Genomic DNA, 26,882 nt, shown 5'->3' with positions numbered 1-26,882 from the left:
CACAGCTTTTCTTCCAAAGAGCAAGCATCTTTTACTTTTGTGGCTGCTGTCACTATCTGCAGTGGTTCTGGATTCCAAGAAAATAAAATCTGCCATTGTTTGCACTTTCCTCCATCTATTTGCCATGAAGTGATGGAACTGGATGCCATGATCTTAGTTTTTTGAATGTTGAGTTTTAAGCCAGCTTTTTCACTCTCCTCTTGAACGCTCATTAAGAGGCTCTTTAGTTCCTCTTCACTTTCTGCCATTAGGATGGTATCATCTGCATATTTGAGGTTGTTGTTGCTATTTCTCCCAGGAATATTGATTCCAGCTTGTAACTCATCCAGCCTTGTAACTCATCCAGCCTGGCATTTCATATGATATACTATGCAGAGAAGTTAACTCTACTACTGCCCAAAGTACCTGTAAATCTTTTTGTGATTCTGAGAGTTTCCCCATGAGACTGATTAGAACACACAGTCTCCTACCTAATTCCTCTGATATTCAAAGCTAGCCATTATCACCATGACCCCCACCAAAGGTCTCTCCCCCAAGCAGCCTTGAATCCTTAACTTCTTCCCCTAAGGACCTGATTTCAAATCTGTTTGTCACTCTGTATATGATCACTTACACATTCCTTACAGATAGTATCTAGAATAAATGTAACATTATCATCTGTATGACACAGATGAGCAGAACGAGGAAAGCTAGCAACTCTTCTTTTCTAAACTGCATATGCCCTAAGGTTACATTTGTTCTTTTTGTGGCTGCTTCATACTCTTTTTTTTTAATTTTTATTTTTACTTTAACTCCTACTGTTTGTGTCACTAAAATTCCTAATCCCATGCCACGTGCATTAGCTGAACAAGTGACGGCTTCTCCATCCTGTACTTGTGCACTTAGCATCTGAGAGCTAGCTGTGGGACTTCAAATTTATCCCGGTTCAGTTTCATCCTGTCAGATTCAACTTTTCTTACCAGACTCGGAAGATCTTTTTTGGCTCATCCCAACAGATTTACTATTCGTCCCAGCATTCTGTCATCTGAAAATAAGATGAGCCATCTTCACCTAAGTCATGGAGTAGAATACCAAGCAGGATGCTGCGAGATTTTCTTTCCAGATCCCTTCATCATCATCATCACCGTCCATCAGACAACATGTCTTGTTCTTTATTTTGTCTATAAAACCGCTTGGTCACTGCCTGGTAGACATATGAACAAAGTCAACCACATTTTCATCTGATCAGTATTTCAAAGTAGAAAATCAAGTTGATCTGACATGTCCTGTTTCTTGGGAACTGCCCTGTTCCTGTTCTCTCTGAGGTGCTCACAAGCCCCCATCACAGGATCCTGTCCTGTGATCTCACCTAGAATCAACCTCAAGCTCATCCAGCTATAGCTTGTGAAATCTACTTCCCTTTTTGAAAAATCAAAATGGCATTTGCCGTCTTTACTTTTCAAGCTGCTCTTCTCTTTTTCCAGATTCCTGAGCCATTGATCATGACTGAATATTCACATTTTCAGTGTTTTCTCAGTGTCTAGGAGAAATTGTCCAAACAAGCAGGTTTTAACTCATTTTGGTTAATGTATTCTACTCTCTTGGGCTTTCACTGCCACAACCCCATATCCTATTTATTCACTCCAATTCTGAGATCATCTTTTTTGACCAAGAAGACAAGAACAATGTAAGAGTTGAGCATTTATATTTTGTTAGTATTTCACCATTTTGTAAAACTGGTCTCATACCACAGGCTTGGGCTTCTCTGTAAACATTTTTCTTGTTTCCAAAATATCACTAGAAATTCATCCCTATTTCTCACAGTAGTCTTCACTGTCTGAGTTTTGAACAAGCCTTAGGTCATTCTTTCCATTATGATTCCTTGTTTATGAACCCCTAACATTCATCCTTGGATTTTGAAGGAAGCCCTCACTGACCATCACACCCTCCTCCTGAACTGGATGGTCCTTCTGGTTCCCTCACAGTACCAGGTACCACCACTGCCACCACCCCTCATTGTCAACTGTGCTGAAACATAAAGAAGGGTCAATGAGTATTTATTGAAGGGTGTTCATTGGAAGGGTTGATGTTGAAGCTGACCTGATGCGAAGAGCTGACTCATTGGAAAAGACCCTGATGCTGGGAAAGATTGAGGGCAGGAGGAGAAGGGGACGACAGAGGACGAGATGGTTGGATGGCATCACTGACTCAATGGACATGGGTTTGGGTAGACTCCAGGAGTTGATGATGGACAGGGAGGCTTGGCATGCTGTGGTTCATGGGGTTACAAAGAGTCAGACATGACTGAGTGACTGAACTGAACTGAACACAGAGGGCAAACGAGAAGGTAGGGAACATCTTCAGCAAGGAGGACCCAAGAAACATGAACAGAAAAACTCAAAGGCTATTAGGGAGAGAGTGACTGGGCAAGTTTGTCTAAAGGAGGAGTTACCATAGGAAGTGGTGGAGTATATGCTAGAGAGGTCATTGAATCATGATGCTAGGGCCTTTGAATGCCAGGCTAAAGAATTGGGGCTTTATTCTGTTTGTCCCAGGGAAAGACCTTCATGGATACACATTTTCAGTTGTACTGAGCTAATAAATCTGATCTGCATTTTTAAGTTGTATTGGGATATATCCTAGGGAGTCACCCAATTTAGTGTCAAGTGGGTCTCTGGTCTTACATGCTCTAAATATTCACAGTGAAATTGAGGTCATTGAGGCATCCAGAAAAATAAATTTCTAAGTCAAAAAAAAAAAAACACTAATTGCTAGATGAACAGATGTCACTCAACTTACTTGAATCCTTTTATTAGTGATCAGTTTATTCATTTTAATAATTTGTTAAACTTTCTAACTCTGGGTGATAAGAAGCAATTTAAGATGAACCTTCAGAGAAACAAAATACCATGTATGAGCTTGACCGTAATACTTTATGACTGCTACCATGGAAACCAACAGCAGGTCCTTTCCTCACTGGGACATAAATTTTACGTAAATTGGACTTCTTTCTTAAACTGGACTCTTGTTCAGTGCAATCATTGGCAACACAATGTAACTCAAGGAGTCTGCTTGGCTCATGAATACAAAATGTGGCATTTTAAAAAATAGCCTATAAACATGCATGTCATTAAAGCATTTATTTGCTTTAGTTTCAGGTACATAAATTCCTGGCGTTTCTGCTCGAAAAGTCCTGACAGCTGAAACAGCAGGAATTCATGAACCAGTAAGTGATTCTTAGAAAAGCCACTCAGTATAAAGTATATCAGACGGGCTCATATCTCAGCTCTGAATACAAAGAGGACATCACTTGCCAAATTGTCACATTTCCAGATTTCCCCCTCACATTCACCAAGTTACTATTCTGTAAAAAAGAAAGCAGGTACTGGAGGATCAAGCTGAATTTCAGCAGCCTAAGTCTGAAACAAGGGACCTGGGACTCTAGTTCTCCGTGGAGTACCAGGAAACTGACTAAATAGAAGATTAGAGGCTGTTTATTATTTAAGAAATTGGGAGTCTTAACTCATGTCAGTGAAGGCAGATAGACTGAACACATCAGGTGAGTCACGCAGATCAAAAGCACAAGGTCAATTGACAATGTATGACTGCCCCCATCTCTTCAAGATTAACAATGTATAGGTTAAATGCACAGTGGTGCACTTTTGACTTAATTATCTTAAATTTAATGTCACAGAAATAGCACTAGTTAGGTAGTAAATTTTATATTTAAGAGAAACTTCATATTACTGTATACTTTCTCCATTTTCTGTATACTGTATACTGTATACCATATTACTGTATACTTTCTCCATTTTCATTTGCTATTGTAATATAATTCACCATATTAACTTTAATGACATCACTCCAGGGGCTCTGAAAATGCTAAAATAGATACTGATCTCTTCTGTTTTAGAACTCTAAAGCAAAAGCAGAATTTATGCTACAACATGAAGCATCTCCTGATAGACACGACGCATCAGAGAGGGAGGAATGGAATGGCACAAGATCTTACTGGGTTTCAAGTTCACTTTGTAGCATTGAATTTGATGTTTTGCATGCCACTGTAGCTGTAACGCTTGTGCTCTGGGACACCCACATTTTCCACATGGTGGTACACAGAGAAAACAATATTTGTTTGATTCTGGGGGTAAAAGATGAGTTTGTTAATAACTGAAAGCTAATCTTGGCTTTACTTTGCACCTTGGAGAAGGAAATGGCAACCCATTCCTGTATTCTTGCCTGGAGAATCCCATGGAGAGAGGAGCCTGGTAGGCTACAGTCCACGGGGTCGCAAAGAACTGGACATGACTGAGCAACTTCACTTTCACTTTCACTTTAAGGCCTGAGGGCATCAACCTGCCTGCACACCTGTAACATTCATGACCCAAAGGCTGGGAAGCTCTGATGAGGAATAATCGTGGCATAACAAAATTCAGAGTAGAGCCAAATGCCGAATGAATGAGGCCATGATCTACCCAGAGTTTTGCAGTGAAGCTAACCCACTCCAGTGTTCTTGCCTGGAGAATCCCAGGGATGGGGGAGCCTGGTAGGCTGCCGTCTATGGGGTTGCACAGAGTCGGATACGACTGAAGCGACTTAGCAGCAGCAGCGTAACAATAAGAAAGTGTTGTAAAATATTTTAGGAACCAGGAATTCCCTGGCCATCCAGTGGTTAGGACGCTTAAGCTTCTGTTGCCAGGGGCACGGGTTCAATACTGCAAGCCACGTGGCAAAACAAACAAAACAAAACCTCAGGAACCAAAACAAATCAAAACAAGAGATAGAGAAGCTACTCAGAAGATTATACAGACATTAGTTACTATTAATAGAGTGATTATTTCCTGCCTAAAGATCTTTAGAAAATATGAATTCAGGGCTAACCTCTCATTGTTTAATGAGCACAGGAAATAGAATTTAGTTACTTAGATCCTCCTGAAAGAGGGCTTCCCAGGTGGCTCAGCAGGAAAGAATCCACCTTCCAAGACAGAAGAAGAGAGTCTAGTCCCTGGGTTGGGAAGATCCCCTGGAGAAGGAAATGGCAACCCACTCCAGTATTCTTGCCTGGGAAATCCATGGACAGAGGAGCCTGGTGGGCTACCATCTATGAGCTCACAAAAGCGTCAGACATGACTTAGAAACTAAAACAAGCAACAAGCTTATGAAAGTGCTATTTTCAAATCCATGCACTCTTGCTAGATTGAGGGTAAGTAGATCATGACCCTGTGAGCTAACCTTGGTGCACTGGTCCCAGTTCAGCCACTTGTGACCTTGAACACCTCTCTAATTTGCTGTGTGCTTCTCACTCTGCATCTTGAAACAGATCAAAGTAAGACTTGCCTTGACCTTTTTCATGTGAGTAGAATGAAAAGAAATGAGGAGTTGAAGGTGAAACTCTGGTACTGAAAGAGTGAGGAAGCTCAGCAATGAGAACCTGGCTAATCTCACATGATGGGCAACTCCTGCAAGTCAGAGAAGGAAGGTCACCAGGGTGCCAGCTTGCAGAAACAAGACTGGCTCCTTGCTCACACACAATGCACGGACTTTGGTGGGTTCAAGTCAGAGATGCTGGCATCTCACTGCACGGGTGATCTCAGAACATCAGGCACTGGCTAGATCCACAGCCTTCTCTCACGGGCCGTGCTCCTACCTCCCAACATGAGACTAGGACTTAGGACTTTATGAGCTGGTTTCACAAGTCATCTTTAGGTGAACAAAGTGGACAGCACATTCAACAACCTAACAAAGTACGAGCACCCTAATCACATGACTCTCCTATCTCATTCCTACCAGATTCCTCCAGAGTAACTGTATTACATATATATCCAGGAAAGCATTCTTTGGATTACATAATCTGCAAATACTGTGAGTAACTTTTTTCATAATTATATCTTAAGTACAACTTTAAGTAAAGATTAAAAGGATAGAATGGTATTTTGTTAAAGGCTTGGCTGTGGATATAGAGAAGAAGGAGCAACAGGTTTTCAGAAAGTACCTAGAATAGTTGTTACACTGAAAGAATTACTAAAAAAAAAAAAAAAAATCCTAGTTTTACCAGAAGATAGATATGAAGGCTCTCTTTAGTCTTGTCTCCTCAAGTTTGGGTCATTTCTATAATATTTTATCATATTTTTTCTAACCCTTGCTAGCTTCCCTGGTGGCTCAGTAGTAAAGAATCCTGCTGCAATGCGCGAGATGCAGTTTCGATCCCTGGGTTGGGAAGATCCCCTGGAGGAGGAAAAGGCAGCCCAGTCCAGTATTCTGGCCTGGGAAATCCCATGGACAGAGGAGTATGGTGGGCTACAGTCCATGGGGTCACAAAGAGTCAGACACAACTTAGTGCATACTTTCTTAAAACAATAGTCTACAAAGGAGGCGAGCTAAAGCAAAAATCACCTCACATGTTTATTCTACTCTTACATGCTAAGGTCATATAATACCCCAGTGCATTATTTTTGGCCACTTTCCTGGTGCTGGCCCTGGTGCTTGTCACACTGGGCTTGGGGTCGTCTGTATCTCCTGGTTGGCCTTGGTTTTCTCCCCTTGCCTATCCAGTTGAGTGCTGTCGGAGACAGATGTCCATACTTCATAATCATTAACAGAGGCTCGTATTCTAATTATATGTGATGAAAGTGGAGTATTAAGTTTGCCTCATTGACCCACCCATCCTATTTGCAGATATCTCAACCACAACTGCATTACAACTCTCAGACCTGGAGTCTTCAAAGACTTACATCAGCTGACTTGGCTGTAAGTATTCTAGCTTCTCCTTCTCTGGGATCACAGTCCTAATGATACTCATCAAGGCTCATAGTTTCCATCTATTTATGTATCTTGCTTATTATACAGTTTTTCTGCTTGTCACATAATCTGGAGCACATTGCTCTGGCAATTCAGATCATGGCACGCCAGATGGTAGCTGTGTGAAGAGACATCGGTGCTGTGCCTTCTCAGGTGGGCTTCTGCGCCCAGCGGTAGGCTTGCTAAGTCATCCATCCATCCAGTGTTCACCTGTGACAGGATTCTCAGCCCAGCTCTCTGTTGGCCTTCTGGCTCAGATGATTCTTTGATTCGGCCGGGAGGGTGGGGTTGGGGTGGAGCAGAGTGGAGGAGGGATGGAGGGGTGGGGTTAGTCCTGTGTGTTTTAGGATATTTAGCACCCTTTGTGGTCTCTACCCGACTAGATGTCAACAGTACTGTCTCCCAGAGTTGTGCCAATCAAAACTGTTTCCAGACCATCCCAAATGTCCCTTGGGGGAAAGAGTGCCCTCTGTTGAAAACCACTGACCTAGAAAGTAAGCAAGTTGAGGACGTTTTTGATTTCTAGAGAATGTATAGAAGCAACTGAAAACATGAGAGCTTGTAGTGTTTCATCACTTACCTGGCTGAGCCACCACCATCATCCCAGGGAGTCTTTTATCAGAGGTCCACATTTTCATCAGGGAAGATGAACAAGGGCAGTTAGAAGGCTGTGTCAGTTTTCCCATTTTCTCTAGGTCAGCCTGGTTCAGAGGAAAAGCCAGGACTTCAGTTTAATCCAGATTCTTGGGTGTGCCATAGCCCCATGCTTTATGTTCCAGGCAATTTTCTTAATCTCCTAGGTCTGTTTTTCCTCATCTTTACTTTTTTTCCTAATGCCATTTTTTAAATTAAACTTTTTATTTTGTATTAGAATGTAGCCAATTAACAATGTGATGGTTTCAGGTGAACAGAGAAGGGACTCAGTCATACATATACAGGTATCCATTCTCCCCCAAACTTCCCTCTCACCCAGGCTGACTCATAACATTGAACAGAGTTCCCTGTGCTATACAGTAGGTCCTTGTTGGTTATCCATTTATAATATAGTGACCGTATTGGCTATAGCCCCCCAGGCTCCTCTGTCCGTGGGATTCTCCAGGCAAGTATACTGGAGTGGGTTGCCATTTCCTTCTCCAGGGGATCTTCCTGGCCCAGGGATCGAACCTGCATCTCCGGCATTGCAGCAGGATTCTTTACCACTGAGCCACCAGGGAAGCCCCTTAAATATAGCAGTGTAAACTATAATTATAATTCCTTTTTTTCTAAGAGTGATGTTGTGAGAATTATATATGTAAAGTGCCATATGCAAAATGCTTGTCATATAATAGGTGTTCAGTGAGCTTCCTTCTCAGAATCCTACCCTCAGATTCCTCTGAGGGTAAGGGGAAATGGTACCTGGATTTGAAGGCAACAAGAGAAAAGAAGTCTCATAGTTCCCCTTACGGTAATTTTTTCCTAGGAAAATACCATATAGAGTTTAAAACAGTGATTTGAATTTGTAAATCTTTTTACTCTTTCTCCCTCAAATCTCCCAGTAAGTTTGTTTGCATTCATTTAAATTCCATGAGACTAAGGAATCACTTCCTAAGAATTTTTTTCATTCATTCTTCATTCAGTCAATCAGTAGGTCAAAGCATTTATGGAGCCCATAATCAGCCAATAAATAAGAACAGGTTGTCCGGACCCATGTATCTAGAGGCGGAGGGTCTTAAGTCCAATGGGAGGTGAATGAAGGGGATGAAGACCACCAGGATGGACTTGATAAGTGCTGGGAGAGGTGGGGGCTTGGAGGAAAGGGCTTCTCCAACCTCAGTGGGGAGGAAAAGCTCTCTGGGAAAAGACAGGGGCCAAGTGTGGACAGATAGGAAGGAGGAGAGCAGGTATTGGGGGAGGCACAATTGACATGACCTTTTATTTCTTCCTGGTTGTATTTCACAAATGTCTCTAACATTGGAAATGTTTGTGATGTGTTTTGTCAGAATTCTAGATGACAATCCCATAAGCAGAATTTCACAGCGGTTGTTTACTGGATTAAATTCCTTGTTTTTCTTGTAAGTATTCATCTACCTTTCAATCCATCTGTCTATGAATTGTAATGACATCTAAAACTAGCTTACAAAAAAGAGCTTTAAGAAAATCAAGCCTCTAAGATTTCTATTTGTCAAAACATTTCCTGTATTTCAAGCCACAATTACTGTTGCTACTTCCTGGCCATGGCTCATGGCATATTTTAAGCCTACTAGTTCATTTCCTTTTAATCTCCTTTCATTCCTTTTAGTTTTAAGGCATGTTTTTATTTGCCATGGTTGACCAAAGATAGTATTCATTTTTATCTTCTTACTACATTTAAATCTGTCAGAATCTCCCCAGAGTTCAGCTCCAACTACATTTTTTAACAAAGGAAAATGTGTCTTTGCCCAGCAAGAGTCACTGAAAATTCTAAAATCTTTGTCTTAGCAACTAAACTTTTCTCATCATTACATTTTCAGTGTTTATTAATAGACTGGGATGGTTTATCAGCAAGGGATTATTATGCTCCTTTACAACTGATCATATAGCATTGTTAATTTTCCATTTGTGAAAAGCAATATCATAAATTTCCATTTGTGAAATGGGATATCACAATATCATAAATTAATCGTGCAACTTAATGTTCTCATGAGTTGTCTTCTTCCCCAAATGTCCCCCCTCCCCACTGTCATCACTTCTTAGATTTAATGCAGTTTCCAATGTGACCTTTTAATGTCATAAATGATTAGCATTTTTCTTAAAGCGAAACTTTGGATGTATGATGCTGGAAATGATCGTTAACTTTGACGTTTACAAGGAAAATTACCATGAACTTCAAAACTATTACCCAATATACTTTTGTTTCATCTCAGTCATACTGTTTCAAATTTATTCCTAGGTTATGTATCACACTTATACATTCATAGTTTCTCTGACATCTGCTCTTTTATCCATGCCACATGTGTATCTAGAGACCATTTTGAAGGGGTAGTTATGTTTATGGTTTTCAGCCTAATATATTGATTTTAACATGCAAGTTTCCCAGTTGTGGAAATAGTGAAAACACCGTCCCTAAAGTGGCATGTCATTCTGTTTCTAATCAACCTCTTCTGCATGTAAAGGTCCATGGTGAACAACCACTTACAAGTCCTTCCCAAGCAGATGTGCGCCCAAATGCCTCAGCTCAACTGGATGTGAGTACAAGCTTAGTGGCTGATTTATTAATTGACGAGATTCAGAAAGCTAGCCCTGCAGTTAATTCACAATTACACAGAGAGCTCATCTGTGCTTTTCTTTCTAAAACCAAAATCTGATCATGTCCCTTCCGGGCTTAAATCTGTTTCCTATATAATTTTATCTATTTGGTTGTGCTGGATCTTTGACACTGCACTCGGACTTTCTCTAGTTGCAGCACGCAGGGGGCTCCTCTCCTGGCGGTGGCCTCTCTCACGTGGAGCACAGGCTCCAGAGGACAGGCTCGCTGGTTGCGGTGCACAGGCTTAGTTGTTACACAGCATGTGGAATCTTCTCTGATCAGGGATTGAACCCATGTCTCCTGCATTGGCTGGAGGATTCTTATCCACTGTGCCACCAGGGAAGTCGTATTTGGACTTTCAAGGGACCACAGTGTTTATTTGTAATTGCTGTATTTTAAGAGCAGAAAAAGAAAGTTGAGTTCCCGCAAGTCCTCCAAGATTATTTAAAATAGGAATTTATATTAAGGGTAAGTTAATTAATGACAATGTAGACATTTGAAACATTAAACATCAGATGTTCGGATGGAAAAAGTAAAATAGGATTTTAAAGGCAATACAAAGGAATTGGTAATTTTGGTGTGAGTGTGAGGAAGGTTCAGAGGCAGCAATATAGCTACTGTCTGGACCTGGAAGACTGTAGGACGCCGATCATAAAAAGAATTAGGAGACTTGGCAGAACAGCCGACCCTGTCGTTCCTTGGCGCTGCTGGGAGCGGTCATGTCAGGGTGTTCCCGAGGTTGTTCCCTGACGATGTGGCTGCTGCTGTCGTAAGGCTCACCTGCGTAATCTCTCCCCCAGGGCTACTCCAGCATCAGCAGGCATCACAAACAGCTCAGGGACTTCAGATAGACGGCTGGACCTCCGTCCTAGGGTTTCTGATATAGTAGGTCTGGTAGAGCCTGGGAATCTGAACTTTTAACAAGCCCCCATGTGATGCTGAGGCTTGTTCCTGGGCACCCTTGGAGCAGCACAGCTTTCAGCGTCAGCACCACAGAGGGAGGTAGAAAGAATGGACATTTTCTATCACATGGCTTGGAGTTTGCATCCTGACTCTGGCATCCAGTACTTGGAAGGCAAACTAGACTGAGTTTCTCCTTCAGCAAAACAGAGACACAAATATCCACCTGATGTTGGGAGGACATGAGAATTTAACCATCTGAGATGCCATGGCTAAGTGTCTAGGAATCCGATTCAGGCAGATCTGAGTTAGAGGGTCAGTTCTACCACTCAATAGCTGTGCGACCACAAGAAAAGTGAATTTCCAAAGTCCTCAGATTCCTCAAATTATTACCTCAAATGGGAGGTAATAATGCCAGCTTCTCAGGAGGGTGTGTTATTCACGCGGAACAGCACCGGGCACTGGGAAAGCCCAATAAACGGAGTTGCTTCTGTTACGGTGGCAGCATTATGAGAATCAATAGCATGATATCCACATAGAGAAACATTCACTAAATAGCGGGCTGCCCTTTCGCTCAGTTGTTTTTTTTTTAAGTTCTAACATTAATTGGAAGGGGAAAAGAGCAGAATATTGATTATACTGATCATGCAATAATTAGGAGGAAAGCCTAAAAAGTTGGAATGAAGTAAAAATAAAGTTTGTTACATCACTGACAAATGGCTTTAAACGTATGATTTGTGCAGAAACATTAAAAAATATGTTCTCTCCGTGCATTTTAGGGATTTGGAAGGCAACGGGATAAAATTCCTCACGAATTCCACCTTTCTGTCGTGCAGTTCTCTCACAGTGCTGTAAGTATACAACGGTGAATGAGGGGAAATTTAGCAGCTTTGGAAATCAAAAGAAAACATTGACAAGGAATTTCAAAGTATGTTTTGCTTACAGCCTTGGTCTGAAACTACAGTACTGGAAAATGCACACATGGGTGGTGGGGCCAAGCCTTATGATTAGCTGCCAACCATTTAAGCTTCCTTCTTTCTGAGGGCAGTCGTTATTTCTGCGCACTCTCCCAGCTGACCTGGTACCATGGTCACCAAGGAAATGAGATAATGTGTGTGAAAGTGGTTAGTGTTGCTGCCAGTGACACATCACTTAATATTTCTCTCTTTAAAGAAAAAAAAGCTTATTCTAAGGAGAAGAATTTTAAACATATTCTGGTTGGTCAAAGATTCTGATTGCTGTTTTGTGTTGTTTTATGAGGGCAGGAAGGCAGATGGATCGGTTAATTGGCACATTTGCGTGGGAAGCGTAAAAACGCAAAAATGTGCTTTTGCTTTCATCACAGTTCTCCATATATAGTTAGTGCTTAGTCATGTTTGTTGCTTGGATGGGTAGGAAAAGAAACATCATTGTATATCCATTTGTGGTAATCCAACTACTTTTCACCAACAGACTGAGAGACAAAGCTATTGCCAGGTTGCAAACTAATCAATCAGATTGAAGATTAGCATACTCAGTAAGGAAAGAAGGTGTCCTGCATAGGAGATGGGTAATGAGAGAGAGCGATGGAAAGATAAATGAGTGACACCCACGCCTTCTATTTCATAGCTCCATGTAGCTTTTGAGTCACCTTCATACTCATTTGGTGACCTCCCTGGTGGCTCAGATGGTAAAGCGTCTGCCTACAATGCGGAAGATGCAGGTTTAATCCCTGAGTTGGGAAGATCCTCTGGAGAAGGAAATGGCAACCCACTCCAGTACTCTTGCCATGGACCGAGAGCGTGGTAGGCTACAGTCCACGGGGTTGCAAAGAGTCGGACACAACTGAGAGACTTCATTTTCACACTCATTATCTCATTTGTTAACACCTCTGTAAGGCGGTCAGTCGCCGACCCCCTCTTTTTTGCCATTTGTCCTAGAAGCTTCCATTTCAAACAGAGGAAATGTAAAACCACTGTTCTCCCAGCCCCAATTTAAAATCCGTTTGTGGGGTTGGTTCATGCTCTGCCCTTTCTGGCCTTCTTCTTGTAAGGAAGGTGCCTTGCTCAAAGATTCTCTCGAAGCTTTCTCTGAGAATCATTAACAGGGCCCAAATTTGGCATTCCATGTGTGTATGTTGGGAAAAGAAAAGCTTTCTAAAATAATTAAAATCCAAACCAAGTGCAGCTCTTTAGCCCATGCTTGGCTCCTCAAGTTCCTTGTGGCAGAATGTCCTGGAGCCAGCGAGCGTATGGAGACACTGTCAGTGAGAAACTGCCGCCTGCATCCCACTCCAGGACTTGCCCTGCCTTGAGGTTTACTAAATTACAGCCAGATCAATGGCATCTCCCAGTGAGAACTGATTACTGCAGCAGACTCAGACCAACAGTGCTGACTCTCACCATGTCTTACAGGTTTCTGCCTAGAAATCAAATTGGTTTTGTTCCAGAGAAGACATTTTCTTCATTAAAAAATTTAGGAGAACTGTAAGTAGCATTGTCTACTAGGAAAAATATGATTGCTTCTTCAAGATTACAAATCGAAAGGACTAGTGAGACTGCTTTTTCACTAGTAGCAATCAAAATCCTGTAGACTGATATTCAAAATCAATTAAGAAAACCAGCACTATCCTGAAAACAAATTAAAATCAGACAGTGGGCTTGATATGGATTTAGCCTACTCTGATTTCCCTGCCTGTTTTCTTTGGGTGATTTCATATATGTGTGTGTTTGGGAGTAAATGAGTTTTCCATGGCCCCTTAAACTCACAGATCGTATCTCTGATGGCTAGAGTACAATTAATTCTCAGTTGAAGTTTGCTGAATGAATAATGAACTGACTGAAATAATATTAATTAGGAAATGAACAAAAGGAATGAACATGCTTATTATCCCTTAAGAATTTATGACTTCTAGAAAAAATGAAGCAAACAGAAATGTCTAGAAAGATGAAATAGTATTAATTAGTTATAACTAAACAAAGGAATGAACATGCTTATTATCCCTTAAGAATTTATGACTTCTAGAACAAATGAAGCAAACAGAAATGTCTAGAAAGAGGATTAGGCTAGGCTCATTGAAAAATATTCAGAGAGCTCATGTACATTTTTCCATTCAAATATATATTTTGTAGATCTAAGCCTTTTGAAAATCATCTGTCTTTCTATTAATTCATTGCTGCCCACAAAATAGGGCATCACTGGAGTTTAAAATTGTCTGTGACATTACAAATAGGGTAGAGATCTCCTCCTCCTGATCTGAAGTCTAAAAAATGGAAATCCATTTCTTAATCATCTTTTCTCACCCATTCTTTATACCATGTTTTGAAATCCAGAAAGGACTGAGAAAAATAGTTTAGTTAAGAGTAATTTGAAAAAATTTATGAATAAGATAATTTAATCTAATAATGAGCACCATAAACCAAACCCACACATATTTATTGTTAAGTACCTACAAAGTACAAAGCACTGTATTAGAACTAAAATACTACCATTTTATGGCAAAAAATAAAAGATAGCTCACTCCTTTCTCACAGAGGAATTCCTAATGAGACCTTGGAGGATGGATGTGGATTTGGGTTATAGGAGTGAGACAGGACAAACAAAAATGTGTTTTTATACAAACTTAAGAAAACAGTGGTATGAAGTCCACATTTGGAAGTTTTTCCTAATCCTCCTCTTATCCTACACTTAGGCAAAGCGCTCCCTCAAAAAAAGCCTAATTAAAAGATGTTAGTTTTCCTTTTTTTAGTACCACAAATAATTCATTCCAATCCAGACAGCATCAGCATGATGGAAGAAATTCAGAACTCAATAGAATGAACTTGAACAGGGCATTTATATTTCTTAAGCTGACAAAAATGTTAGATAATTTTATTGTGCCTTCATGACCATAAACCTCTCCTGGAGAGGAATAAGTCCACTTAGGTGAGATCACTCAGAATCTTTTCACACAGAAGACTACTTTATTTTTCAAGGTAGCATTTTGCAGGACGTTTTCTAGGTGTATGAGATCATCGTCCTCTTGCTCTGTTGTCAGGCTCCCTCTGATCTGTGCACACTTGAGGCTTTCCTCTGAGCCATGACCCACATGTGCTCCTTGCACCTGGAGCACCAGACCAGAACACCAGCTGGTAGCCTGTCTACACTTGGATGTCATGACAGCACCACAAAAGCCATCTTTTGAAGTTAATTTACAGATGACACTTACTCCACAGCTTGCTTCTTCCCCTCGACTTTCCCGTCTTAGTCAAATGATCATTCTTCCTGGCAGCCTGGCTGGAAGACTGCTCCCTTCCTTCTACCTCTCTTGACATTTGATATTCCATCAACCCATAAGTCCTGCCAGTGCCTCCTTAAACCCTCAGCACTTCTCACCTGGTCCAGGGTCAGAGGTCCCCCTCCTCTCAATCTCTGCCTTTTCGTTTTATCTTTCATTCTTCTAACAGAATTACCATACCATAACCCAGAGCATATTTTGCCACTGTCCTGTTTAACATTCTCCCTGCTTGTTGCCTGTGATAAGGCAAAGTCTTTAACATGGTTCTCAAACATTAATGTTCAGAGAAATCACAGGGGATTCTGGCTTTAAATGCATATTACCAGGGCCCTTCCAGAGACTCCGGTGTGATGGCTATGGAATGGGCCCAGGAAGGTGCTCTTCTTACAAGCATCCTTGATTCAGATGCCTAGATTGTACTCTGAGAAATGCTGCCTTGGGAAGTATTATCAGCCTTCCCATTTTAACTCCACGCTCTTTTCTGGGCTCGCCTCTTCCACGTCTCTCCATCCTTTCTATCCCCCATCCACGCTAGACCACTTACTGACTCCTGATGGTGTCACTGACTTTTAGCATCTGTCCTCTGATCCCACATCACCCTCACCTGAAAACCTGCTCTCCTTTGACTCCATTTATACAAATCATTGGTTCAGTCACTCAGTCGCATCCGACTCTTTGAAACGCCATGGACTGCAGCACACCAGCTTTCCCTGTCCATCACCAACTCCTGGAGCTTACTGAAACTCATGGTCACAGAGTCGGTGATGCCATCCAACCATCTCATCCTCTATAGTCCCCTTCTCCTCCCACCTTCAATCTTTCCTAGCATCAGGGACTTTTCCAATGAGTCAGTTCTTACATCAGGTGGCCAAGGCCAAAGTATTGGACTTTCAACTTCAGCATCAGTCCTTCCAATAAATATTCAGGACTGATTTACTTTAGGATGGACTGGTTGGATCTCCTTGCCATCCAAGGGACTCTCAAGAGTCTTCTCCAACACCACAGTTCAAAAGCATCAAATCTTCAGTGCTCAACATTCTTTATAGTCCAACTCTTATCCATATGTGACTACCGGAAAAACCACAGCTTTGACTAGATGGACCTTTGTTGGCAAAGTAATGTCTCTGCTTTTTAATATGCTGTCTATGTTGGTCATAGCTTTTCTTCCAAGGAGCAAGCGTCTTTTAATTTTATGGCTTCAGTCACCATCTGCAGTGATTTTAGAGCCAAAAAAATAAAAGTCTGCCACTGTTTCCACTGTTTCCCCATCTATTTGCCATGAAGTGATGGGACTAGATGCCATGATCTTAGTTTTCTGAATGTTGAGTTTTAAGCCAACTTTTTCACTCTCCTCTTTTACTTTCATCAAGAGGCTCTCTGGTTCTTCTTTGTTTTCTGCCTTGAGGGTGCTGACATCTGCATATCTGAGGTTATTGATATTTCTCCCGGCAATCTTGATTCCAGTTTGTGCTTCATCCAGCCCAGCATTTCTCATGATGTACTTTGCATATAAGTTAAATAAGCAGGGTGACAATATACAGCCAGGATATACCTCTTTCCTGATTTGGAACCAGTCTGTTGTTCCATGTCCAGTTCTAACTGTTGCTTCTTGACCTGCATACAGATTTCTCAGGAGGCAGGTCAGGTGGTCTGGCATTCCTATCTCTTGAAGGATTTTCCATAGTTTGTTGTGATCCACACAGTCAAAGGCTTTGGCATAGTCAATAAAGCAGAAGTAGATGTTTTTCTGGAACTTTCTTGCTTTTTCGATGATCCAACGGATATTGGCAATTTGATCTTTGGTTCCTCTGCCTTTTCTAAATCCAGGTTGAACATCTGGAAGTTCACAGTTCACATACTCTTGAATCCTGACTTGGGAGAATTTTGAGCACTACTTTGCTAGCATGTGAGATGAGTGCAATTTTGTGGTAGTTTAAACATTCTTTGGCATTGCCTTTCTTCGGGATTGGAATGAAAACTGACCTTTTACGGTCCTGTGGCCACTGCTGAGTTTTCCAAATTTGCTGCCATATTGAGTGCAGCACTTTCACAACCTCATCTTTTAGGACTTGAAATAGCTCAACAGCAATTCCATCACCTCCACTAGCTTTGTTCGCAGTGATGCTTCCTAAGGACCACTTGACTTTGAATTCCAGGATGTCTGACTCTAGGTGAATGATCACACCATCATGGTTATCTGGGTCATGAAGATCTTTTTTGTATAGTTCTTCTGTGTATTCTTGCCACCTCTTAATATCTTCTGCTTCTGTTAGGTCCATACAATTTCTGTTCTTTATTGTGCCCATCTTTGCATGAAATGTTCCTTTGGTATCTCTAATTTTCTTGAAGAGATCTCTAGTCTTCCCCATTCTATTGTTTTCCTCCATTTCTTTACACTGGTCACTGGAGAAGGCTTTCTAATCTCTCCTTGCTATTCTTTGGAACTCTGCATTCAAACGGGTATATCTTTCTTTTTCTCCTTTGCCTTTTGCCTCTTTTCTTTTCTCAGCTATTGTAAGGCTTCCTCAGACAACCATTTTGCCTTTTGCTTTTCTTTTTCTTGGGGATGGTCTTGATCCCTGCCTCCTGTACAATATCATGAACCTCCATCCATAGCTCTTCAGGCACTGTCTATCAGATCTAATCCCTTGAATTTATTTGTCACTTCCACTGTATAATCATAAGGGATTTGATTTAGGTCATACCTGAATAGTCTAGTGGTTTTCCCTACTTTCTTCTATTTAAATCTGAATTTGGCAATAAAGAGTTCATTGCTGAGCCACTGTCTGCTCCCAGTCTTGTTTTTGCTGACTGTATAGAGCTTCTCCATCTTTGGCTGCAAAGAATATAATCAATCTGATTTCGATGTCAACCATCTGGTGATGTCCATGTGTAGAGTCTTCTCTTGTGTTGTTGGAAGAGGCTGTTTGCTATGACCAGTGCGTTCTCTTGGCAAAATTCTGTTAGCCTTTGACCTGCTTCATTTTGTACCCCAAGGCCAAATTTGCCTGTTACACCTGTTTTCTCTTGACTTCCTACTTTTGCATTCCAGTCCCCTATAATGAAAAGGACTTCTATTTGGGGTGTTTGTTCTAGAAAGTCTTGTAGGTCTTCATAGAACCATTCAACTTCAACTTCTTCAGCATTACTGGTCAGGGCATAGACTTGGATTACTGTGATATTGAATGATTTGCCTTGGAAACGAACAGAGATCATTCTGTCGTTTTTGAGATTGCGTCCAAGTACTTCATTCTGGACTCTTTTGTTGACTATGATGGCCGTTCTGTTTCTTCTAAGGGATTCTACAAATCATTAAGCTTTGCTCAAACACTTTATAATTTCCCAGGCCAAGTTTGATGAGTCCTTCCTCTGTTTTTCATCTGTACTTCTGTAATAGCCCTTGTTTCTTTCTTTTCTTATTTTATAATCTAGTTTTTAAATTCTAAGCTTTTTTAGAGAAAGAATTTTCACAGTTATTTGTAACTCCCATTTATCCATCAGGAGCACCATAGCATCAGAAACAGATCTTTTGTTTGACTCCTAGGCAATTTCACATCTGTTTCACTTTAACACCTTCTCTGGTTCAGAAGGATATTTTGGACTCATAAAGATTCCTGATTCCTTCTTTACCCTGACAAATCTTGTTTTCACATTCTCTAAAAACACTTCCCTGCTATTGTTTCTGGATTGGACAGCCCTATTAGAGTCAGATCTAAAGTCTTAATTTCTTCTAAAAAAAATAGCACCACGTAAAAATAGACAAAAAATATGTGAACTTATCCATTCAGGATTATCTGGGTGGATATTACATGGTTAAAACTCTTAGTTGGAATGCAAAATCAGTAGAAGACACTGGTCTTGACCTCAGAAAGCTTCTAATGTAATTGGGTAAACAAGGTATCACATATGTGAACCAAATACGAATTGTAGAAACAATGAATGGTTGAAGGTACAAAAAGTACCTAAAACAGAGGAAACTAATGAAAGTAGACCTTGAAGCTAGGTTGGGAATGTGTTGGAGAGGAGCTGAGAGGAAATTCCAGACTGAAACTGGATAAGCAAAATGTCACACGTCTGAGAGTGGTGGAAAACATACCCGTGTGGCTGAATCACATGGCTTAGTTGTGTAACAAGCTCTCAGGTTGGTTAAAGTGGATTGTATTTTCTGTTATGTCAAAGGGGATGATGACAGTTGTGAGGAGTAACAACTATGGCATTTATTTTCATTGTAATTGCTTTGGGCTTTTCACTGTCACCAACAGGGACCTGTCGAGCAATATGATATCAGAGCTACCACCCCACATTTTCAAAGACCTGAAGTGTCTACAGAAACTGTAAGTTCTTCCCACCCCCGTCATCAGAGTTAAATGGCAACATCTTGAGTCTCCAAAATAATAATATCCTGATGCTTCTTTCCTCCTCCCTTCTAATGGTACAAAAGGAATCTGTCGTCCAATCCTCTTTTGTATCTCCACAAGAGCCAGTTTGGAAGTCTTAAACAACTTCAGTCTTTGTAAGTGAAATGTAACAGTATGTTGATTGTGATGTTAGTGGGTTGCTTTACTCAGAACCACATTTATTTATAAATGAGTGTTTGGCACACAGAAGGGCTTTTACTGTGAGCATGCATTCTCAGACAGTTGTGAATATCATGGTTATCAAATGACAAACAGAATCTCATTTTTTACCATTCAGTGTATAAAGACCATTTCTGGGTTTGAAGCGACACATAGCTCCTTCCTGAAAACAGGATTCTCATGGAAAAATCTCATCTTACGGTTCTCACAAAAATTTAAATTTTCAATAGTTTCATCACTTAGTAGTTGGTTACAAAAATTTTTTTGAAGACTTCTCTACTTTTTCCCTTTTTTCTTTCTTATAACAATCTACTTGATATCAATCTGCAGAGCATGCTTTTTACTTTTCAAACAGTAAATAAAAAGTTACTCCACAAATATGAACATTCAGACAATTAATACTATTTAGTGTTTTACAATTTCAAATGTACTAGATTTCAAATGGTGCCAAGAACTCTGTCAGTTAGTCTTAAAACCTCAACAATTCCTTTCCCATAAACAGCCATTGTTGATCAAAGCTTTTCTTTGTCCCCCACAAAGGACATGCTACCTTACCTGATCTCAGCCAAAAGCTTTTCTTCATTTAATTCCAAAAACCAATCCTTAATACCACTTTTTATTCTTGCTAAATAGTTTTCTATTGGAAATTAATACAGGATTTAGATTCTCTCAGTAGGTATTAGTGAGCATCCAGTGATGAAAAAGTCTTGGTTCCTGCTCTCAAGAAGCTAGAATATTAAATAAATATATATATATATATATATATAGGAAGCATATCCTTATATATATATATGTATATGTGTGTGTGTGTGTGTGTATATATATATATATATATATATATATATATATACTCCCCTGGTGGCTCAGACTGTAAAGAATCCTCCTGCAATGGACCTGAGTTTGATCCCTGGTTTGGCAATGTTCCCTGGAGAAGGGAATAACTACCCACTCCAGTATTCTTGCCTAGAGAATTCCGCAGACAGAGGAGCCTGGTGGGCTATAGCCCACGAGGTTGCAAAGAGTCAGACACAACCAAGCGACTAACATGATGATGATAATATATATGTATTAACATATGTATAATATATATATGTATATATATGTATGTATATATATTATATATATATATAATACATTGTTCTTAAGTATAAGAAAAAGACCTGAGGATGTGGACCAAATGATCTTCCCTTCACTCACCACATATGAATTCTAAAAACCAAAATATCATTACACATCCCACCTTTCTGAAAGATAATTCAAAGTAGTAACTATTTACTCCATATGTCTCTTTCTTCTTTTCTTTTCTTTCTTTATTGTTTCATTTCCTATTCTCTAAAGATTCATTTACACATTTATTTTACAAACATTTATTGGCCAACTTAATCATAGCACTGTCTTGGGCACTCAGTATACAGTAGCCTCTGCTCTTTGGAAAACTACAGGCCATTCACCAAATAATCACTTAACCTGTGTAATAGTGAAGCTGTGATAAGTCCAAAAGAAAGCAAGAGATCAAAAGAAATAAAAGAGAGAGAAATTCTTTAAAAAGGACTCCAGAGTTTTCTGTAGGAGGGGCCCTGTTCAATAGCAATAGTTGTTCCCTAAGTCTCGTTTCTGACCATCAAAGTCCTCTATAAAAGACTCAATGAGCAATGGACAACTTGGAACCTTGTCAAGAAATCTTTTTCTGATTTGCCCAAAAGAAACTGAATGAGAATCACCCATTTTTCAAAATAAGCCTTAAAAGGAATAGGTTTCTGTCTTCCTAGATTATTTTCTTTCTACCTACATTTCCTGAGAACATGAAGACTCCTCTAAATCATGTCATCTTAAAGAGTCTTCAAAGAACCCACATTTAAAGAAGCTTCTGGATAAATGAGGAGTGTTGGGGGTTACCACTGGAGCCCCCTGAGGACGTTTTATGGGGCTGGAGGAGTGAAAGGAATTATGCTTCCCACTGTGGTCTGAGAAAGCAATTGCCCTGAATCAGAGTTCTTCTTACCACTCCCATGGTTTTCCACCCTGAAGACACATAGGCCAGGAGGAAATGACTCTATTTAAATCTGGGTTCTGACAAAATTCACTTTGGTAATGTTCTCAGGTTGAAAATATCAGCCCCTATCTGAAACCCTGTAACTCGTATTGTTTGGTTTATGAGATCAAGCTACAGAGCCAATTTCACAATCAGACAAATCACAGCTGCAATTTTTATATCAAAAAAATGAATGAAAGTGTATTATTAGAAGGTAGTTCTACATGTGAAAGTGACAAAATCAACTCCAAGTTATGGGAGGCATAAATAGAAATGGCAATTTTCTAAGACGGTTTATTATAAAATTTTCATCCTAATTTGAATTGATAACAGAAGATTTTGAAGCATGGTTTTTAAGATCGACAAAGAAAACAATGATTAAAAAGTTAAACCCTAAAATCATGAAACCTATTGTGCCTATTTTCCAGAGACCTGGAAAGGATAGAGATTCCGAATATAAACACACAGATGTTTCAACCCATGAGGAATCTTTCCTACATGTATGTATGTATGAAAGAACAGAGAAGAAAATATGGTGAAATGTTACAGATGCTCTAGCGTAAACTGTCTAATGTATCACTGCAATGTGTTTTTATGCAAGAAAAAGTCTTTTTTATTGAGAACTTTTTAATTTTGTCACCTTTGGTCCCTGTTCAAATAGAGTTCAATATTATGATGTGCCGACATGAATGACACTTCTCTCTGGAAACACGCTGTTTATCCAATTGAGGCCCAATAAGAGATCAGGGTACCAGAATGCCACATATTACACAAGATGAAGTCACTGGCTAATGGTACTCAAGAGACCTGGAAACATTAATTCACCTCACATGAGTGAGCAGTCGGCCACTCTAAGATTTGAGCCCTTAGGAAGAAAGATGCTATATAAATTCCAGGTGTTGTTTCTGTTACTGAGTGCACTGCAAAATGGAGGTAATTCATCTTTATAGTAGTTTTTGATAAGTCACGTTAATATATTTGGCTAAAGTGCACTGTGTAAGTTGTGTTAATATATGTGTATATGACATGATCATTTCTTTATCAACTGTGTAACCTATATGTTCTGATTTCAAAAATTAACCATTGTCATCCACAACAATAGGGAGGATTCGATGTAAGATATCAAGTTGGGTGCAGCAAGTGGCTGAAATGGTTAGTGTGAAGGTGCACTTTGGGGAGACTATTTTGTTTATGTTTATGCAGCAGGACTGATTACCCCAAGACAAGTATTTGATGTACATCCAAATGGTTTTATAACTTCTCTTTCTGTGGTTCCAGTAGATAAATATTTAATGAGGCTAGCGTTTCCTTGTTGCGGGCAGAATGTGAGGTCCTCTTAGAACAGAGAAATTCAACCTTAGTAGAACTTGATGGAGAAGCAGCTGCTTTAAATGTGAACCTCAGGTTGAGGTCAAGAAGGACCCAAAAATTAACAGAAAGAGTGTCAGTGTGGTTCCTTCCCTACTAAGTGACCTAGTGATTCTCCTTTCATCTTCCTTGTCCATTGTTTATTGAAATACCGCCACCTGCCCACCTGCCCTGGTCACAGCGGGCGGAGAGGCTGGACCACTGCTATTTGAGGACGGGGGTAGCTGACACACCCAGTGCTAAACCACCCATCTGCTTGTCTAACAAGTGTGTGTGTGTGTGGCCTCCCTCAGGCCAGGGGGAACACAGGGATCAGCAAGAGAGAGAAGACTCTGCCCCACGGAGCTTCCACGTAGCTTCCGGAGCCAGAAAGTAAACTAGGAAACAAATAAATGATGAAGAAATGCTGGGAAGGAAAGTATTGCGAGTTCAAGGGATGAAGGAAGGGAATGTGGATGGTTCACTCAAAAGTCAGAGATGTGACAGTCAAGCAGCCCTGAATGGAGGGAGGCAATTCTGGGGGGAGGCTCTTACAGGCAGAGGGAACAGCAAAAGCAGCACACGGAGAAGAAGGTGAACCTGCTTGTTTGAGGATCAGAAGAAAGCCCACGTGTCTGGGTGGAGGGAACATGGTCGGGAAGGGGTGAAATGATCACGGTAGCCAGGGCTCCAATCATGGGAGGCCTGGAAGCCAGGCAAAGTAAAGCTTTCTTTAACGTGCTAGTTTAGCAAAATTGAATGAACAAATGAAAAAAAAAAAAAAGATTAGATGAGAAAGGAACTGAAAGAGGTGGTAAATGAATACAAAAATAGGACGAGTTTTATGGTAGAAAATCCTAAAAATAACATGTTTGGAGAATGACCTTAAATCCAAATGACCTCCCCGGTTTAAACCCTTGAAGACTGCACACACTTAGATCATAAATACACCAATCACAGTCGAGCCTGTATTTTCCTCTCGAAATGGTTTAAGTCCTTCCAGGCCCTGACCAGGAATCTGTGTAGCTGCTTCCCCTCCTCGCTGCCACGAGACTGAATTTTCCTAGTCTCATGGACCCTCCCTTCCTGCCCCTACCAGGGAAAAGAAGGCTAGTTTAAGGGAATAGACTTAAAAGTAAGTACAAGACAGGAATGTTTTTAGTGAGAATCAACATCCCAAACCCAAGCCGCTGAAAGTTTGTTAAATATCAGTTTCACAATGGCCATCAACTTCTTATCACATCCCCAGAGAACCACCCAATGTGACAGGGAAAATCAGAGCCCTGGAGACTTCCCATTCTCACGTTCCCTCCACAGATCCCCGTGTTCTTTAGGCTCTTCACCTTAAAGGAAGAAGACTGCCTAGCGTAAAGTAATACTGAATGAAGAACTCTATCCTTCCATAATCACTACTAAACAAAAGTGACCAAGCCTAGTGAAGCCGCACACCTTCCACAGCTGCAGCCCCAAATAGGACTGCACCCGTCGTCTCTGTGTCATTGCTGTCCAGTGACTCTTTTTTCCCTTTGACTTTAGTTATTTCAAAAACTTTCGATACTGCTCCTATGCTCCCCATGTCCGAATATGTATGCCCTTGACTGACGGCATTTCTTCATTTGAGGACCTCTTGGCTAACAATATCCTCAGAGTATTTGTCTGGGTTATAGCTTTCATAACCTGCTTTGGAAATCTTTTTGTCATCGGCATGAGATCTTTCGTTAAAGCTGAAAACACGACTCACGCTATGTCCATCAAAATCCTTTGCTGTAAGTATACTTCCCGTGTAAATGGATTAAGGGTATCTTCAGTGTGCTGTGCTCTAGATTATATCAGCCTTCAGCAAATGGCATTTAATATGAGTTACATATTCTGGGAAATTTTTTTTAAAGTATGAAAGTCCTATTGTTCTCTTTGGTTACTCTGTTCTGGATTGCATGAGTCTGCAGTGATTTATAAGGGATGGATTATAGAAGGACAGGTTGTAGGTTACAAAACTATGCTTTGTTTAACCTTTAATTGCAGTAACAACAGCCATGTTCCTCAAGCCCAGAAAATTACTCCCTTTATTAAATATGTAAGATTTTTTTTTACTGTTTAAAACCTAGATTCTCTACATGACTCTATGGACTGTAGCCCACCAGCCTCCTTTGTCCATAGGAGTCTCAATGCGAGAATATTGGAGTGGCTTGCCATACCCTCCTCCAGGGAATCTTCCCAGCCCAGGGATCGAACCCTGTGTCTCTTATGACTCCTGTATTCGCAGGCGGGTTCTTTACCGCTAGCGCCACCCGGGAAGCCCAGGCTCCCCACAACCCTAATCATCTCCCTACCACCACTTTTCCAAAATTACAAAGATTCAGTGTAGTACTTTAGAAATAGTACACCTTTTGAAGTCTTGACTCCTAAGTACTATTGTGGGTGTTTACGTTAGTTCATTTAGCATAGTATAGAGGAAGCAGATCTAATCAGAAAACGAAAACAGAGATGCTGGAACTACCAAAACACACTGTGATTCTTCAACAGGTGCGGACTGCCTGATGGGTGTGTATTTGTTCTTCATCGGCCTTTGTGATCTAAAGTACCGTGGGCAGTATCAGAAGTACGCGCTGCTGTGGATGGAGAGCTTGCAGTGCCGCCTCCTGGGCTTCCTGGCCATGTTGTCCACTGAGGTCTCTGTCCTCTTGCTCACATACTTGACCCTGGAGAAGTTCCTGGCCGTTGTCTTTCCCTTCAGTAACATTCGTCCTGGAAAATGGCAGACCCTGGCCATCCTCATCTGCATCTGGATTGTGGGGTTCTTAATAGCTGTGACTCCATTGTGGAAAGAGGATTATTTTGGAAACTTTTATGGACAAAATGGAGTATGTTTCCCACTTTATTATGACCAAACAGAAGATATTGGAAGCAAAGGGTATTCTCTTGGAATTTTCCTAGGTAACTTATTTCTCATTTCCTGGACAAACGTCATTTTGATAGAAATACCACAAATTTCGGTAAAGCCATATTTGTCCGTTTCAGAAAGTAAGCAAATATAGTTAAGACTGTCTCCTTTTTTTAAAGAAATTTCTTGCTACATATTTATAAATGTTTTTATTAAATTTTTTATTAAGAGATTTAGTATGAAAAACAAAAACATACTGTCAGGATCTCCAAATGATCTTTTTTTTATTATCTGTGAGACCCTTTGATTTTATGTTCATACACAGTGACAATGATCTGGAGGAATTCCAGTTCACTGCCATGTCCTGTGACCCTTCCAAGTTATTTGAACTCATTTTTTCACAGTCTAGATATGAGCCAAATAAATAATAATAACAAAATTCTTGAAATTCACTAGCAGGAGATTATCTGAGTGGAAATGCCAGAAAGGTTTATTGCCTTTCATAAATGCAGCTCTAGAGTCAGCAACAGAAGGGTGCTTTTCCATTTCCTTCAGTTCAGTTCAGTTCAGTTCAGTTCAGTCTCTCAGTCGTGTCCGACTCTTTGCGACCCCATGAATCGCAGCACGCCAGGCCTCCCTGTCCATCACCAGCTCCCAGAGTTGACTCAGACTCACGTCCATCAAGTCCGTGATGCCATCCAGCCATCTCATCCTCTGTCATCCCCTTCTCCTCATTAATTCTCCTTAATTTGTTAGAAAAGAAAACCCAACCTTTTCTATTACAAGTGAACGAGTTTAGTCCCTAAAGATTAAAAAAAATGTTTTATATTGTCTAATAGGTATCTCTC

General features: G+C 40.5%; 1 protein-coding gene across 1 annotated transcript in view; it reads left to right on the top strand.

Annotated features, from left to right (window-relative positions):
- RXFP2 (relaxin family peptide receptor 2) overlaps nucleotides 1-26,882 on the top strand; it is a 59,853-nt gene that overhangs the window by 26,422 nt on the left and 6,549 nt on the right. The window contains exons 6-16 of the mRNA XM_040266720.1: nucleotides 5,770-5,841; nucleotides 6,655-6,726; nucleotides 8,757-8,828; nucleotides 9,909-9,980; nucleotides 11,722-11,793; nucleotides 13,336-13,407; nucleotides 19,460-19,531; nucleotides 19,639-19,710; nucleotides 22,235-22,306; nucleotides 24,690-24,919; nucleotides 25,677-26,087. Of these exons, the coding sequence (XP_040122654.1) occupies nucleotides 5,770-5,841; nucleotides 6,655-6,726; nucleotides 8,757-8,828; nucleotides 9,909-9,980; nucleotides 11,722-11,793; nucleotides 13,336-13,407; nucleotides 19,460-19,531; nucleotides 19,639-19,710; nucleotides 22,235-22,306; nucleotides 24,690-24,919; nucleotides 25,677-26,087 (1,289 nt within the window). The remainder of the gene's footprint in view (nucleotides 1-5,769; nucleotides 5,842-6,654; nucleotides 6,727-8,756; nucleotides 8,829-9,908; nucleotides 9,981-11,721; nucleotides 11,794-13,335; nucleotides 13,408-19,459; nucleotides 19,532-19,638; nucleotides 19,711-22,234; nucleotides 22,307-24,689; nucleotides 24,920-25,676; nucleotides 26,088-26,882) is intronic.

The sequence above is a fragment of the Oryx dammah genome, unplaced genomic scaffold, assembly GCF_014754425.2.
Source record: "Oryx dammah isolate SB20612 unplaced genomic scaffold, SCBI_Odam_1.1 HiC_scaffold_24, whole genome shotgun sequence".
Classification (NCBI taxonomy): Eukaryota; Metazoa; Chordata; class Mammalia; order Artiodactyla; family Bovidae; genus Oryx; species Oryx dammah.
Note: the sequence above shows the minus strand (reverse complement) of the source record. Positions and strands in the feature narration are given on the sequence as shown.